Source organism: Scyliorhinus torazame, chromosome 2, assembly GCF_047496885.1.
Source record: "Scyliorhinus torazame isolate Kashiwa2021f chromosome 2, sScyTor2.1, whole genome shotgun sequence".
Classification (NCBI taxonomy): Eukaryota; Metazoa; Chordata; class Chondrichthyes; order Carcharhiniformes; family Scyliorhinidae; genus Scyliorhinus; species Scyliorhinus torazame.
Window position 1 is genome coordinate 199,532,120 of NC_092708.1, and position 14,368 is coordinate 199,546,487.

The 14,368-nt window shown below is 50.6% G+C and overlaps 1 protein-coding gene across 7 annotated transcripts in view; it reads right to left on the bottom strand.

The window, feature by feature from the left end:
- The window catches only part of LOC140395077 (uncharacterized), a 659,825-nt gene that overhangs the window by 562,956 nt on the left and 82,501 nt on the right, over positions 1–14,368 (bottom strand). For all 7 annotated transcript variants that reach the window (XM_072482474.1, XM_072482512.1, XM_072482492.1 and 4 more), the window contains exons 14-15: positions 9,679–9,792; positions 709–876 (exon numbers count right to left, since the gene is read on the bottom strand). In XM_072482474.1, coding sequence (XP_072338575.1) covers positions 709–876; positions 9,679–9,792 — 282 coding nt within the window. The remainder of the gene's footprint in view (positions 1–708; positions 877–9,678; positions 9,793–14,368) is intronic.

Genomic DNA, 14,368 nt, shown 5'->3' on the forward strand with positions numbered 1-14,368 from the left:
GTACATCCTAGCCTGATGAACATTGAACAATAATAATAAACATTGCTATTATTTCTATTTCCAAAGGACACAATATTTACACAGAAACAGTGAGTGATTTTGTACTTTTCTTTGTTCTTTACCTGTACCAGCCTCCCCGAACAGGTGCCGGGATGTGGCGACTAGGGGCTTTTCACTAGGGGCAAGTCACTTCATTGAAGCCTACTTGTGACAATAAGCGATTATTATTATTATTATTATTATTATTATTATTAATAAGATTTTAGTTTAGACAGGCAGCATGGTCGGCGCAGGCTTGGAGGGCTGAAGGGCCTGTTTCCTGTGCTGTACTTTTCTTTGTTCTTTGTTCTTTAATTGTGGGTTTAAGAAGACTTTTAGATTAAGTAAAGTTATGAAACTACCTCTGTGCTGGAAGAATCAGCAGTGTTTCACCATTTCCTAAACAATCCACAGAAGGGCATTCATATGTTAGAATGATGTTGTGGGATAAGGTGCCCTGATTAGCTTTAACCATGGCAAAAAGATAGTGAGGCCTTGATGACTCAAGAGTGGTACTGATGCATAGCCATGTGAGTTCAGGGATGCATCATTAGAGAGGGAATGCACACCTCCATCATTCTTATGTAATAGTTCAGCAATAACCACCCAATCATTTAGACTCAAATTGCTTCACTTTCACTCTAGGTTTCCAGTTGGCTGATGACTTACATCACTTTCAGGGCTTGGTGCCGCGACTGTGGTTTCCAGGTCTTGTTCTTGGCTCTTTGCAGATCCATCAGGCATACCAGGCACGGACTCCAGGTTGGCGGTATCATCGACTTCTTGTGGTGCCTCAGTCACCCCAAGCATTCTATTGGAAAATCGATGTATCAACTTCTAAAGAAAAGCAAGAATTGTGAAAAATAATGGTGGTATTGCAGATGTACAAATCAATATAAATGTCACCAGTCCCAGAGGACCATAGGCTGCTCTCCTCTTTGACAGCTGACTGGTGGTGATTTCACCTGAGGGTCACCACACCACAGGTACATGGCAAGGCTGAGAAGGCAGGGCCTTCATGAATAACCTCAGCCAGTACAGAAACTCAACCCGCGCTGTTGGTATCGCTCTGCATCACGAACCAGCCGTCCAGCCAACTGAGCTAACCAACCCCACATTTACAAATTCAAAAGCTGACACTGATGATCCTGTTAAACTGATGGCCTCTGTTATGTATGAGCTTGTCCACTTTCTGTACTTTATGGAGAGAAAGGGATGAAAAAAACCAAATAAAACTACTTGGAAACAATGGCAAGATTGCGAGGTAAGCTTAAGGAATGACTCACCAGATCACTAATATCTCATAGCAATGACCAGGAGATGAAAGAAAATAATCTCTAATTTATACAGCAGCTCAAGAGACTGCAAGGTGCTTCATAACCAATTAGTTAATTCATAGCCAATCCGGAGGCTGTGTGTGTGTGTGTGTGGGGGGGGGGGGGGGGGGCGCAATTATTTCTTACTTAAAGAAAAGTATTATGAGTTCTGAAGTGTCTGCAGTTACATAGTTGGTCATCTGAGCACTCAGGAAAATTAAAAGTGTTCACTTTCCAGGGAAGTCTGATGATGATGTGTAAACATTGGGCGATCCAGGTTCCACCTAAGATATTAAAACAATTAGCTGAGAAAACTGATGATGTATTAGTCCCGACCTTCCAAAACTCTATTGGTGCCAAGACTTGGAAAGTTGCCAATGTGACTCTATTATTTGAAAAAAGATCAGAAATTATAGAGCTACAAATGACTGATGACCTGGACCAATATGAGTTGATCAGAGAGACCAGTGTGGATTTGAAAAGAGTAAATCCCATCTAACAAACAGGCTACCTTTTCGAAAAATGCATCTGCTGCGTTAGATAGGAGAGTGCCTATCATGCCTCTGGATGTTATTTATATGCAAGTTCAGAAGACATTTGACAGTGTTCCACATAAGAGATTGTTAACAATAATACAAACGCATGAAAATGGAAGCAACCTATTGGTTTGGATAGAGAATTCCATAACAGGTTACTGAATAAGAATAATGGATATGTGCTTAAATTGGCAGGAAGACTAATGGTGTTGCTCAGAGATTGTACTGGGGCTTTAGCTTTTCAGTAAGTTAAGTAATATCTTGAAGGAACAAAGAATCATTGGCCGGATTCTCCGTCAGCCGATGCCGAAATCAGGAAAGGTGAATGGGCAGAGAGTCAGTCATTGAGGCCAAAATTTCTATTGGGGGAAAGCGGGATTAGGCTATTGAGTTGGATGATCAGCCATGATCATAATAAATGGCAGGGTGGGCTTGAAGGGCCGAACGGCCTCCTCCTGCTCCTATTTTTTCCTTGTTTCTATGTTTAAATAGTGGCTGGCTCCAGGTGCCCGCCAGAATGGCATGCTCCAGTGCCTCAACAGCGGCGTCAATGCGTGATACTCCACACATACAGTAAACGCTGTTGGCATATCATTAGCAGGCCTGACTCCGTATTCTCTGGGGCCTCCGCGATGCTCTGCCTCTACAGGGAGGAATTACCAACGGCGTGTTTCACTTGTGCTTCAAAAAGTGGGGAAAAGCCACCTTGGCCAATGAGGAAGAGGAAGAGAGATGAGTTAGTTCATGCAGAGGCATGATCATGGGCTGTTGGTTCTGCCACTAGCAGGGCTAGTTGGAGATGGGGGGGGGGCATCTGCCAGACTCAGAGGGGGCAGCAGGGGTGAGAGGGCTGGCCAGGGGATGGGCCATAGGGTACAGATGCCCTCCCCCTCAGGGGACTGTGTGGCCCAGGCCTGGACTTCCATTGCCGTGGCTTGCAAGGCAGCCATCTTATCATCACTTCTCGGCCATTTGGCTAAAATGAGCGTGAGGTCAGGTGTAATGCCTGGATCTGGTATGTCTCTCTTGCGGGGACCATGAATTGTATTCAATTTGAATTGGTTTTGGAGCAGGGAAGGAGCTGGATTAGGGGATTGCCCCTGTCCGCACTCTGAGCTCCGGCTTTGTAACTCTGATAAAGTAATGAAGGAAAGGCACCCATCGGCTGAGGGGTTGGCTCCTGGGCAACAGGGGTAAGTGCTGCAGTCGTGGCTGATGACAGCTATCCGGAGGCCACAAGCCAACAATGACACCCATGCCGCGACCAGGGGCGTAATCGCGCGGTTCTTCGGCCTCCTGAACATGTAGCTCAGGTCCCTGGACATCTCTGGAGGGGCCCTCCAGTAGAGTGCTAAGAGGGTTTTGCACATTGTGATGGTCTGCTGCATCCTCCACATCATCGCACACCAGAGGGGCGACGTGTTGGATGAAGAGGATGAACGCCAGGCCTCATCCAACGCAGGGGATGCGGGAAAAGTCGAGGATGGGCAGGACATGGGGCCCGGGCAGGCACAAGGGGCTGCATAATGTTGCACCAGGGCCGACGTGCATGGGATGCTCTAATCGCCTCCAGTACACTGGCAAGAGGGCCAGCAGCACAGACATCCCATTCCACCTCCACATCTCCCCTAGCCTACCACTCCCTCACATGCACACCCCACCTGCGTGCCCCGCCCTCCCTTGCAACCCCTCCGTGATTTCTACATGCCTCACAAACGGTTGTGGGCTTTGGGTTGGCAATAACTGCGGGCCTGGTCCATGGGATGGAGAATGATGACAACCCGCTCTGTGATGAGCTCTGGTGCTCCGCGCTGTTTGACAATGTGAGTCCTGCTCAGGGGGGCACTTTCCAATGCCCACCTGGGTGATTCCAGCATATGATCTGGCCATTCCATCACCCGGTCCCTCAGAACCTTTGGATGGCCGGGGGGTGGGGGGGGGGGGGGGTATGGGGTAGGGAGTGGAGAGGGATGTAGTGGGGCACCGGAGCAGTGAGTGCTGGCTGAACTGGGATCCCTGACCCAAGCCCACCTCCACCATCCGCTCATCTCCCCCCACCCCCAGTGTCCCTCCAAAGCCAGCCCAGCCCACCCCTCACACCCATTTAACAGAGCATAGAGGCTGGTTGAAACGTTGTGAAAAGGTGTTTATTGTACACCGGTAAAGATTTATATACGTTTGTGTCCTAGCCCCTACAGTGCTGCTTACCCACCCTGGCTGCCCTAAGGAGGTTATGCAGTTTTTTGCGGCATTGCTCTCTGACCTGACGGTGGGGCCCACGTCGCTCACAACCTCTTCCATCTGTGCCCAGGCCCAGTGTATGACAGCAGGTGGCAACCTTCTTCCTACCCCAGGGTACAGGGGAGCTTGCCTTTCCCCCACAGCATCTAGTAGGTTCTCGAGCTCAGCAATTGCGAATCAGGGTGCCATTCTCCATGCTGCCATAATACTGGCTGGGATGAGTGCGTGTGTGGGGAATGCAGTGCTAATATGTAGCTGAAGCTTGTCAGCTGCACGTGTTGAGTGTCAATCCGGACCCCGGCGAATCCAACACCATTTTCCTTTGAAATTGATCGTGCTCCACATGGCGCCAGCATTAACGGTTGATGAATTGGTCTGGGAGCAGCGCCCGTTTTGCTGTGGTAAAAGTCCACCGATTGAGTCCCAGCGTCAACACTTAGGGCGGGATTCTCCATCCAGCCAGACCCGCTTTCTGGTGTGGTGCGCCCCTGCCTGCCGCGGGATCCTCCGTCCCGGCAGCCGGCCAATGGGGTTCCCCATTGTGACCACTCACACGCCATTGGGAAATCCGCAGGCGTGAGTGCGCTGTCGGCGAAGCGGAGGATCCATCTGATGGAGAATTCTGCCCTTAGTTTCTGAAACGGAGAATCCCGTCGCATATATCTTTCGACTGAGCACTTGACAGCCTGGACACATTAAGGTTGATCATTTTAGATTATAACCTCTGCTTCCATTTTGTTTTGTGTTTCTTTTGATGGTTTGTTTTGTTGTTACTTTGTTCCCTTCACTTCGCATTTGGGCAGCAACTAGATCTACTCTAGACACATCTTTTGTTTCTTTACTTGTCCCTTTACCATTCACTGTGGCCTTGCACAATTAAACATTTTGCCATTTAATCTCTCTTGCCCCCCACCATGCCACAGATTTTCTCTTTCGTTCATCTTCCCGCTGTCCTCCCCTTCACTTCCTCAAAAATGATTCCATTTCTAACTTCTCCCAATTGTGGCGAAGGGTCACAGACCTGAAATGTTAAATCTGTTTCTCTCTCTACAGAAGCTGCCTAGCCGGCTGAGTATTTTCAGCATTTTGTGTTTTTAGACCATATTTCTAAGGCGGCTGATGCCTCAAAGTCAGGTGGTACAGTAAATAGTGTGGATGGTGATGTACGATCAATTACACTCAAGACGAAGTGATTTCATAACTGAAGGCTTTAATCGACTAGAACCTGTTCCCCAGCAGCTTCGGTACATAAAGTGAAGGCTGCTGGGACGGCACCGGTTCTTATACTCCGCCTCTCAGGGCGGAGCTACATATCAACAGCCAATGGTAAACTCCTAGGTTTAACCAATGGTCATCAGCCTCATAGGTACCGCAATACCTGATAATACCACATTCACCCCCTGTTAAAAAAGGGTCCGGCGGGGGTGGTGGCCAGTGGTAACAGTCGCCTTTAACATGGTATGATCAGCTATGGAGGTACCATGATACCTCCTTACAAGGATGTCGAGAATATTTACAAAGTGTTCGTTCACGGTTAAAGTCACAGCGAAGCAATCAGTTGATCGGGTGGCCTGGTCGTCCTTCTGGATCGTCTGGACTTCAGCGGTGATTCTGGTGGGGGTCCAGGTGGTTGCAACTCCGGGAGCGTGGTTTTGGCCTCCCTGGCAGCTTCGTCACCCCTAGGCGGCGCTGTTGGGGCAAACGGTTGACATGGGGGGGGGGGGGGGGCACCTGTAGGGGGCGTTGGTGGGTGGGTGGGCCTAGGCAGGAGCGGCGGGAGTAGGGCCAGTAGAACAGTCTTCCAGACCGTTCCGTTCTCCCTCTCCACCTGTCCGTTTCCCCGGGGGTTGTAACTGGTCGTCCTGCTCGAGGCGATGCCCTTGCTGAGCAGGAATTGACGCAGTTCGTCGCTCATAAAGGATGACCCCCTATCACTGTGTATGGACGCGGGGAAACCCGAATAGTGTAAAGATACCCTGGAGGGCCTTGATGACGGTGGTTGCGGTCATGTCTGGGCAGGGGATGGTGAATGGGAACCGGGAGTACTCGTCAATCACGTTCAGGCAATACGTGTTGCGGTCGGTGGATGGGAGGGGGCCTTTGAAATCCATGCTGAGGCGTTCAAAGGGACGTGAAGCCTTTATCAAGTGCGCCCTCTCAGCCCGGTAGAAGTGCGGTTTGCACTCCGCGCAGATTTGGCAGTCCCTGGTGGCTGTCCTGACCTCCTCGATGGAGTAGGGCAGGTTGCGGGTCTTGGTGAAGTGGAAGAAACGAGTGACCCCCGGGTAGCAGAGGTCCTCATGGAGGGCTCGGAGGTGGTCCACTTGTGCAGTGGCACAAGTGCCGCGGGACAGGGCATCAGGAGGCTCGTTTAGCTTTCCTGGACGGTACAAGATCTCGTAGTTGAAGGTGGAGAGTTCTATCCTCCACCACAAGATCTTGTCGTTTTTAATCTTGCCCCGCTGTGCATTATCGAACATGAAAGCAACCGACCGTTGGTCCGTGAGGAGAGTGAATCTCCTGTCGGCCAGGTAATGCCTCCAATGTCTCACAGCTTCAACTAGGGCTTGTGCCTCTTTTTCGACCGAGGAATGGCGAATTTCGGAAGCATGGAGGGTACGGGCGAAGAAGGCCACGGGCCTGCCCGCTTGGTTGAGGGTGGCCGCCAGAGCTACGTCGGACGCATCGCTCTCGACCTGGAAGGGGAGGGACTCGTCGATGGCGCGCATCGTGGCCTTTGCAATGTCTGCTTTGATGCGGCTGAAGGCCTGGCGGGCCTCCGTCGACAGGGGGAAGGTTGTGGGCTGGATCAGGGGTCGGGCTTTGTCTGCGTAGTTAGGTACCCACTGGGCGTAATAACTGAAAAACCCGATGCAGCGCTTCAGGGCCTTGGGGCAGTGAGGGAGGGGGAACTCCATAAGGGGGCGCATGCGCTCAGGGTCGGGGCCTATAACTCCATTTCGCACTACGTAGCCTAGAATGGCTAGACGGTCGGTGCTAAATACGCATTTATCCTTATTGTACGTTAAGTTAAGGATTTTTGCGGTCTGGAGAAATTTTCGGAGGTTGGTGTCGTGGTCCTGCTGGTCATGGCCGCAGATGGTGACGTTATCCAGATACGGGAACGTTGCGCGTAAGCCGTACCGGTCAACCATTCGGTCCAACTCTCGCTGGACGACCGAGACTCCATTAGTGACACCAAAGGGAACTCTTAAAAATTGATAGAGCCGCCCATCTGCTTCGAAGGTAGTGTATTTGCGGTCACTATTACGGAGGAGTAGCTGGTGGTAGGCAGTCTTGAGATCCACCGTGGAGAAGACCTTGTATTGCGCGATCCTGTTTACCAGGTCGGCTATGCGGGGGAGAGGGTACGCGTCCAGCTGCGTAAACCTGTTGATGGTCTGACTGTAGTCAATGACCATCCTATGTTTCTCCCTGGTCTTTCCCACCACTACTTGAGCTCTCCAGGGACTGTTGCTCGCTTCGATGATCCCTTCCCTCAGCAGCCTTTGGACCTCTGACCTGATGAAGTCCGGTCCTGGGCACTGTACCGCCTGCTCCTGGTGGCGACGGGTTTACAATCCGGGGTGAGGTTCGCAAACAGGGAAGGCGGGTCGACCTTAAGGGTCGTGAGGCCGCAGACAGTAAGGGGGGTATAGGGCCGCCAAATTTAAAGGTCAGGCTTTGCAAGTTACATTGGAAGTCCAACCCCAGGAGTGTAGCCGCGCAGAGGTGCAGCAGGACATAAAGGCGGAAATTGTTGAATCTCCTGCCTTGGACAGTGAGGTTCGCTGGGCAGAACCCCTTTATCTCCACCGAATGTGACCCGGAGGCCAGGGAGATCCTTTGATTTACAGGGTGGGTAACAAGTGAACAGCGCCTTACCGTGTCGGGGTGAACAAAGCTTTCCGTGCTCTAAGAGTCAGTCAGGCAAGACGTCTCGTGGCCATTGATGAAGACCATTGTTGTTACTGTTGCGATTGTCCGAGGTCGACTTTGGTCCAGTGTCACCGAGGCCAAATGAAGCAGTTGCGGGTTCTGATCGGGCAGCGTGTAGTCGGCTGTGCTGGGGGCCTGGGGCCCCATCCAAGATGGCGTCTCCCATGGGTCGCACATGGTGGCTGGGGATGGACAAGATGGCAGCGGGGATGGACAAAATGGCAGGACCCACCCGTCCAGCGTGGTGTCCAGGGGGCAAGATGGCCACGCCCGTGGGTCGCACGTGGCCCTAGGATAGGGGGGTGGCGGTGAGCGCTGGCCGGTCAGGGCCTGAAGGGGGGGTTGCCGCAGCGGTCCGGAGTCACTGGAGACCGCGGCCACAGCGCAGGCCTGGCAGACCCCCACAAAGTGGCCGTTCTTGCCACACCCTTTGCAGGTGGCTGTGCGGGCCGGGCAGCGCGGACGGGGATGATTCGCCTACCCGCAGAAGAAACAGCGGGGCCCAGCGGCGTTAGTGGGCCGTCTCGCCGCGCAGGCCTGCGGGGTCAGGGGGAAGGTCTGTGGGGCTGCTGCTGCGGGGTGCCACGCAGCCCAGGGGCCGCCGCGCGGTCGGGCGCATAGGACTGCGCGTCTTAGGAGGCTACGTCCATGGACCCTGCCAGGGCCTGTGCCTCGCAAAGTCCCAGGGTGTCCTTTTCTGGGAGTCTTTGGCGGATCACTGAGAAGGCCATACCTGCTACAAAGACATCCCTGATTAAAAGTTCCGTGTGCTCGCTCCCCGAAAGTTGCGGGCAGCCGCAGTTTCGGCCCAGCATCAGTAGCGCCCGGTAGAAATTCCCCGGGGCTTTGCCGTCTAGTTGCAAGCAGGTGACGTGCGTAGACCTGATTTACAGGGCGGATATAATGGCCTTTTAACAGTTCGATCGCGGCATAATAGTCCTCCGCCTCCTCGATAAGGGTGTAGATCCCAGGGCTGACCCTTGAACGCAGGAGATGCATTTTCTGACCTTCTGAGGGGGTGCCTCCGGCCGTCTCGAGGTAGCCTTTAAAGAACGCCAGCCAGTGTTTAAATATTGCAGCCGAGTTCTCCGCGTGGGGGCTGAATTGTAGGCACTCCGGTTTGATTCGGAGATCCATCCTTCCAGCCTAAGTCTAGTCGATTAAATTGATACACGATCAATTACACTCAAGACAAAGTGATTTCATAACTGAAGGCTTTAATCTGAAACAAAAGAGAAAATGCTGGAAAATCTCAGCCGGTCTGGCGGCATCTGTAGGGAGAGAAAAGAGCTAACGTTTTGAGTCCAATGACTCTTTGTCAAAGATTCTCTTATTCGGCTGGGTTGGTCGAACACCCTCAAAACCTGGCAGCATGGACAAGAGTCTCCCAAAACTAGGCGGAGAAACCAACACAGCTAGACACCTTGTGGGAAATATGCAAAGCAAAACCACTTACCCACATCCTGAGAACTTGGGTCTAAATTGGCAACAGCCAAAAAACAGGCACTTGGTGTAGTTGAACATTACCTGGACAATCATTTAACAGCACCTCATACAATCTATCAGCACAGTTCAGTTTCACTGCACACCAACAGAAGGCTACGTACCAGGAATTTAATAAACGGCTTGTATATCGTGACAACTGAAGCAATATTAATTGGGCTGTAGTCAGGGGCACCATTAGATTCCTCTTGAATTATATCAGACTTTAAGGGCGAGACCTGGAAGAGTAAAAAATCATAGTTACAGTTTTAGATTAACATTCTCATCTACCCATCCTCATGTGCACCTTCTTCTGCTAAGGGAGCTCAATTCCAGACTTTACCTTCATTTTAAACTCTGGACCACACTGCCCTCTGATCTAGAAAGCAATGTAGGTGCAAATAACTGCATACTTCCCCTACTCCCATGTTTTATACTTTATAATGACTCATGAACAAAAGCTGACTGAAAATTAAATATATTTTAAACTTGTAAATAGATAATGCACAACTGCTCAAGAGAAAAAAATCCAAAAAGGGAGAACTTAACTCTGAGTCGAAGCTAGATTCTCCATTTTGTGGTGCAGGAAATGCGAATCCCGATCAGGTGGCGAATCACAGGTAATCCAAAAATTGAAGGGCTGCACGGTGGCGCAGTGGTTAGCACTGCTGCATCATGGCACCGAGTAGTGTGTTCGATCCTGGACCCGGGTCGCTGGCCATGTGGGGTTTGTACATTCTCACTGTGTCTGCGTGGGTCTCACCCCCACAACCCAAAAATATGTGCAGGGCAGGTGAATTGGCCCCACTAAATTGTCCTTATTTGGAAAAAAAATTGGGTACTCTAAATTTATAAGACAAAAAATGTGTTCAATATCGATTCCAAAGCCATGCTCCGGGAGTCCTTCGCTGGCGGTGAAATCAAAGTTTGTGAACTGCGCTTGCGGGTCCATGCAAAACTTCCATTTGCAAGGATTTAAATCTCATTAGCGGGTTGGACACAGTATGCTCCACCTTTCTGCGATGCTCCCCCCTCTTAGACGGAAGTTACGTTGGCACGATTTGGTGCAAGTATTTACAAGCAGGGCGCCGTGGCTGCTGAGGGCGAGCAAGACGGTAAGAAATTGTTGGGCTTGCTGGAGGGCTGTTAGGTTCTGGTCCTTGGCCAGGTGGAATTAGTGCACCAGAGAACATCTAGTTCATGCCTAGTTGAATGATTATTGATTAATAATAACGTGGGTCAGAGAGCAATATGAAAACTATTAAAACCACTAACTATTAAATTACTAATATAAAATTATCCAAGAGCTATTACAAATGCAACTATCCACTATGACGACTATCTCCAGATTCTCCGAGGTTGCAGTGTCACATGGTTGTTCTTTACTGCCACCTGCTGGTTGGAGGTCGTATCTGTTAATATTTACATAACTGCTTAACCATATCATCACATCCCCTTTCCTTCGGAAATGAACAATATTTACATGCATTATTTAAACTCAATACCCAATACATATGATATGTATAATACTTCAATTATTTACATATTCAATGTCCATCATATTCAATCTGCCTGGCTTTCTTCTGTGTCTTATTGACCTTCTAAGCACTCGTTGAACTTGTAAGTTTGACTGGCATTCACATGTTTCTGAAAATGGTTCTTGCTGTGTTTCTGTGCTTTGCATATCTTCAGCTTGTTTTGTTTCTGTGTGCTGAGGTAGCATTTGTTCAGGTGTCTTGAGATTGCACTCTACATCATCCGGTGGTTCTGAAACAACCGGTTGCTGAACCTTCAACAAGACTCCCCTGTTTTTCGTAGAACTTGTCATTCTTTGCTAATGGTTGCAGACATCTTGTACATTTATCATAATATTTCTTCTGCCTCCTTTTTTGAAATTTGAGCTTCTTCACGAGTTTCCAATTGGTTGTTTCCCGGGAAACATATGGTAAGGTGGTTCTGAGTTCTCAATTCATTAACAACTGTGAAAGGTGATAACCCATTAATCAATGGTGCTGCTCTATTGCTAAGTAATGCGAGATATGGATCTTTCCAGCTATCCATTGCTTTTTGAGTAGCTGCTTCACAATGTGAATACCTTTTTCAGCCTTCCCATTGGATTGCGGATAAAGAGGACTAGATGTGATGTGTTGAAACTCTGTCCATTCATGGCTACTAAAACATTGTCGCCATTGTCGCTCATGACAACTTGTGGTATGCCATGATGAGTGTTATAACCTGCCTACTGACGATTGGCTGGGGACTAATGACTATCCCACAATCCTATGGGAGTATGAACTTCCCCAATGAGGGGGGCGGAGAAACTCCTACTATAAATAAGCTGGCCAGTCCAGGAACCAGGAGGAAGGAGAGGGTAGCAAGGGAAGTTACTGCTACTGCTATGTATATATTGTTATAGTAAATAAACTTTATTATTTTGTATCCTTAAAACTCGTGCTGGATTCTTCGGGGCCCTTACAAAACTGGCGACGAAGGTAAAAGTGAATAGCTGTCTACACTGCTGAAGCCACCTCCCTGGATTTTTGTTGGATACAGGTTGGAAGTTGTTTTCTATTATACCATGCCTCTGTACGGACATTTGGATGTTTTTGATGCTGCGCTGGAAAGCTGGAACCAGTACACGCAACGGATGCGTTACTATTTCCGGGCAAACAATATCACTGAAAACGAGCGCCAGGTGGTCATATTGCTCACCGCCTGCGGGCCGCATACGTTTGGGGTGATTAGGAGCCTTACGTACCCAGCTGCACCGGACACCAAAACGTTTGACGAACTTGTGAATATAGTGGGGCAACACTTTAACCCAACCCCGTCTACGATAGTCCAGCGTTACCGGTTTAATACCGCTGAGAGGACCCCTGGAGAATCCCTTGCCGATTTTATTATCCAGGCTACGCGGGATTGCGGAATACTGTGACTATGGTGAGACCTTGTCAGAAATGTTACGCGACCGTTTGGTTTGCGGTATTAACAATGCGGCCACCCAGAGAAAGTTGTTAGCGGAGCCAACATTGACTTTTCAACAGGCAATACAAATAGTCTTGTCCCGAGAGAGCGCAGAGCGAGGAGTACAGGAGCTACAGGGAATGGAAGTGCATGCCTTGGGGCGAAACCCTTTCCGCCCAAAAACGTCCCCCCGCACTCCTGCGGTACCTTGGGCGAGGCAACGACCAGACCGACGCCAGTGGCCATCGGACATTCCTCCCCGAAGGGAGCCTTCTCCAGAGCCAATGGATGAGGAGCCATGTCCGTGTCAGACTTGTAGGCGCCGACCCCGTCGCGGACGGCGGTCCTGGGGACGCCAGAGGCGCTGTCGTTCCGACCGAAACTGGGACCAGCCCAGGGGCCGTAACTGGGACCAGCCCAGAGGCCGTACCTTCCATGTGGATGAACCTGCGGCGACCACTCCTGAGGACGTGGAGACGGAGGACGACTGCCTGCAGCTGCATTGTGTGGCAGCTCCCCGTGTGGCCCCCATTAAGGTGACAGTACGGGTCAATGGCCACCCGCTTGAGATGGAGTTGGATACTGGCGCAGCGGTCTCCGTGATCGCCCAGAGGACATTCGACCGCATCAAGCAGGGTATACAGACCCTTACACTAACTGACTCACAGGCCAGGTTGGCCACCTACACGGGGGAACCACTGGACATTGCAGGAACTACAATGACCCCTGTTGTCTATGGACGCCAGGAGGGGCGTTTCCCACTTATCGTAGTGCGTGGCCATGGGCCCAGCCTGTTGGGTCGGGACTGGTTGCGCCATTTGCGGTTGCAATGGCAGCACATCCTCCAAACAGTTTCTGGAGGGTTGACTGAGGTGCTAGGACGATACCCAGAGGTATTCCAGCCTGGTCTGGGGAAAATAAAAGGGGCCGTAGCCCGTATCCAAGTTGAACCAGGAGCCACACCGCGCTATTTCCGGGCGCGCCCAGTGCCTTACGCTTTGCTCGAGAAGGTAGAAGGGGAGCTCACTCGTTTGGAGAGTTTGGGTATTATCAGGCCCGTCCGTTTTGCTGACTGGGCAGCACCAATTGTGCCAGTAATGAAGCCAGATGCCACAGTTCGCTTGTGTGGCGACTATAAACTTACAGTGAATACAGTTTCCCGACTCGACCGATACCCAATGCCTCGCATAGAGGATCTCTACGCGAAACTTGCAGGCGGACTCTCATTCACAAAATTAGATATGAGTCACGCCTACCTGCAGTTGGAGCTGGACCCTGCCTCCCGACCATATGTAACAATTAACACACACCGGGGCCTGTATGAATATACACGGTTGCCCTTTGGAGTATCCTCTGCCTGCGCAATTTTTCAACGTGTTACGGAGGGCATTTTGAGAGGTTTACCACGTGTGGCTGTCTACCTAGATGACGTGTTGATTACAGGGACATCGGAGCAAGAGCATTTGGAAAATCTGGAGGCTGTCCTTAAACGCCTTTCGGAGGCTGGAGTCCGTTTACGTCACACAAAGTGCGTATTTCAGGCAAAAGTAGTAGTCTACCTAGGTTATCGGGTGGACCGCGAGGGTCTGCACCCCATCGCAGAGAAGGTGCGTGCAATTCAACATGCCCCCACCCCGACTGACACTTCGCATCTTCGTTCTTTTCTCGGTCTCGTAAACTATTACGGGAAGTTCCTCCCCAATCTGGCAACTACGCTGGCCCCCTTACACCTGCTGCTAAAGAAAAATCACACCTGGGTTTGGGGTCAGCCGCAAGAAACCGCTTTTCGGCGGGTAAAGCAACAATTGTCGTCGTCTGGGTTACTAACCCACTATGATCCGGGAAAGCCTT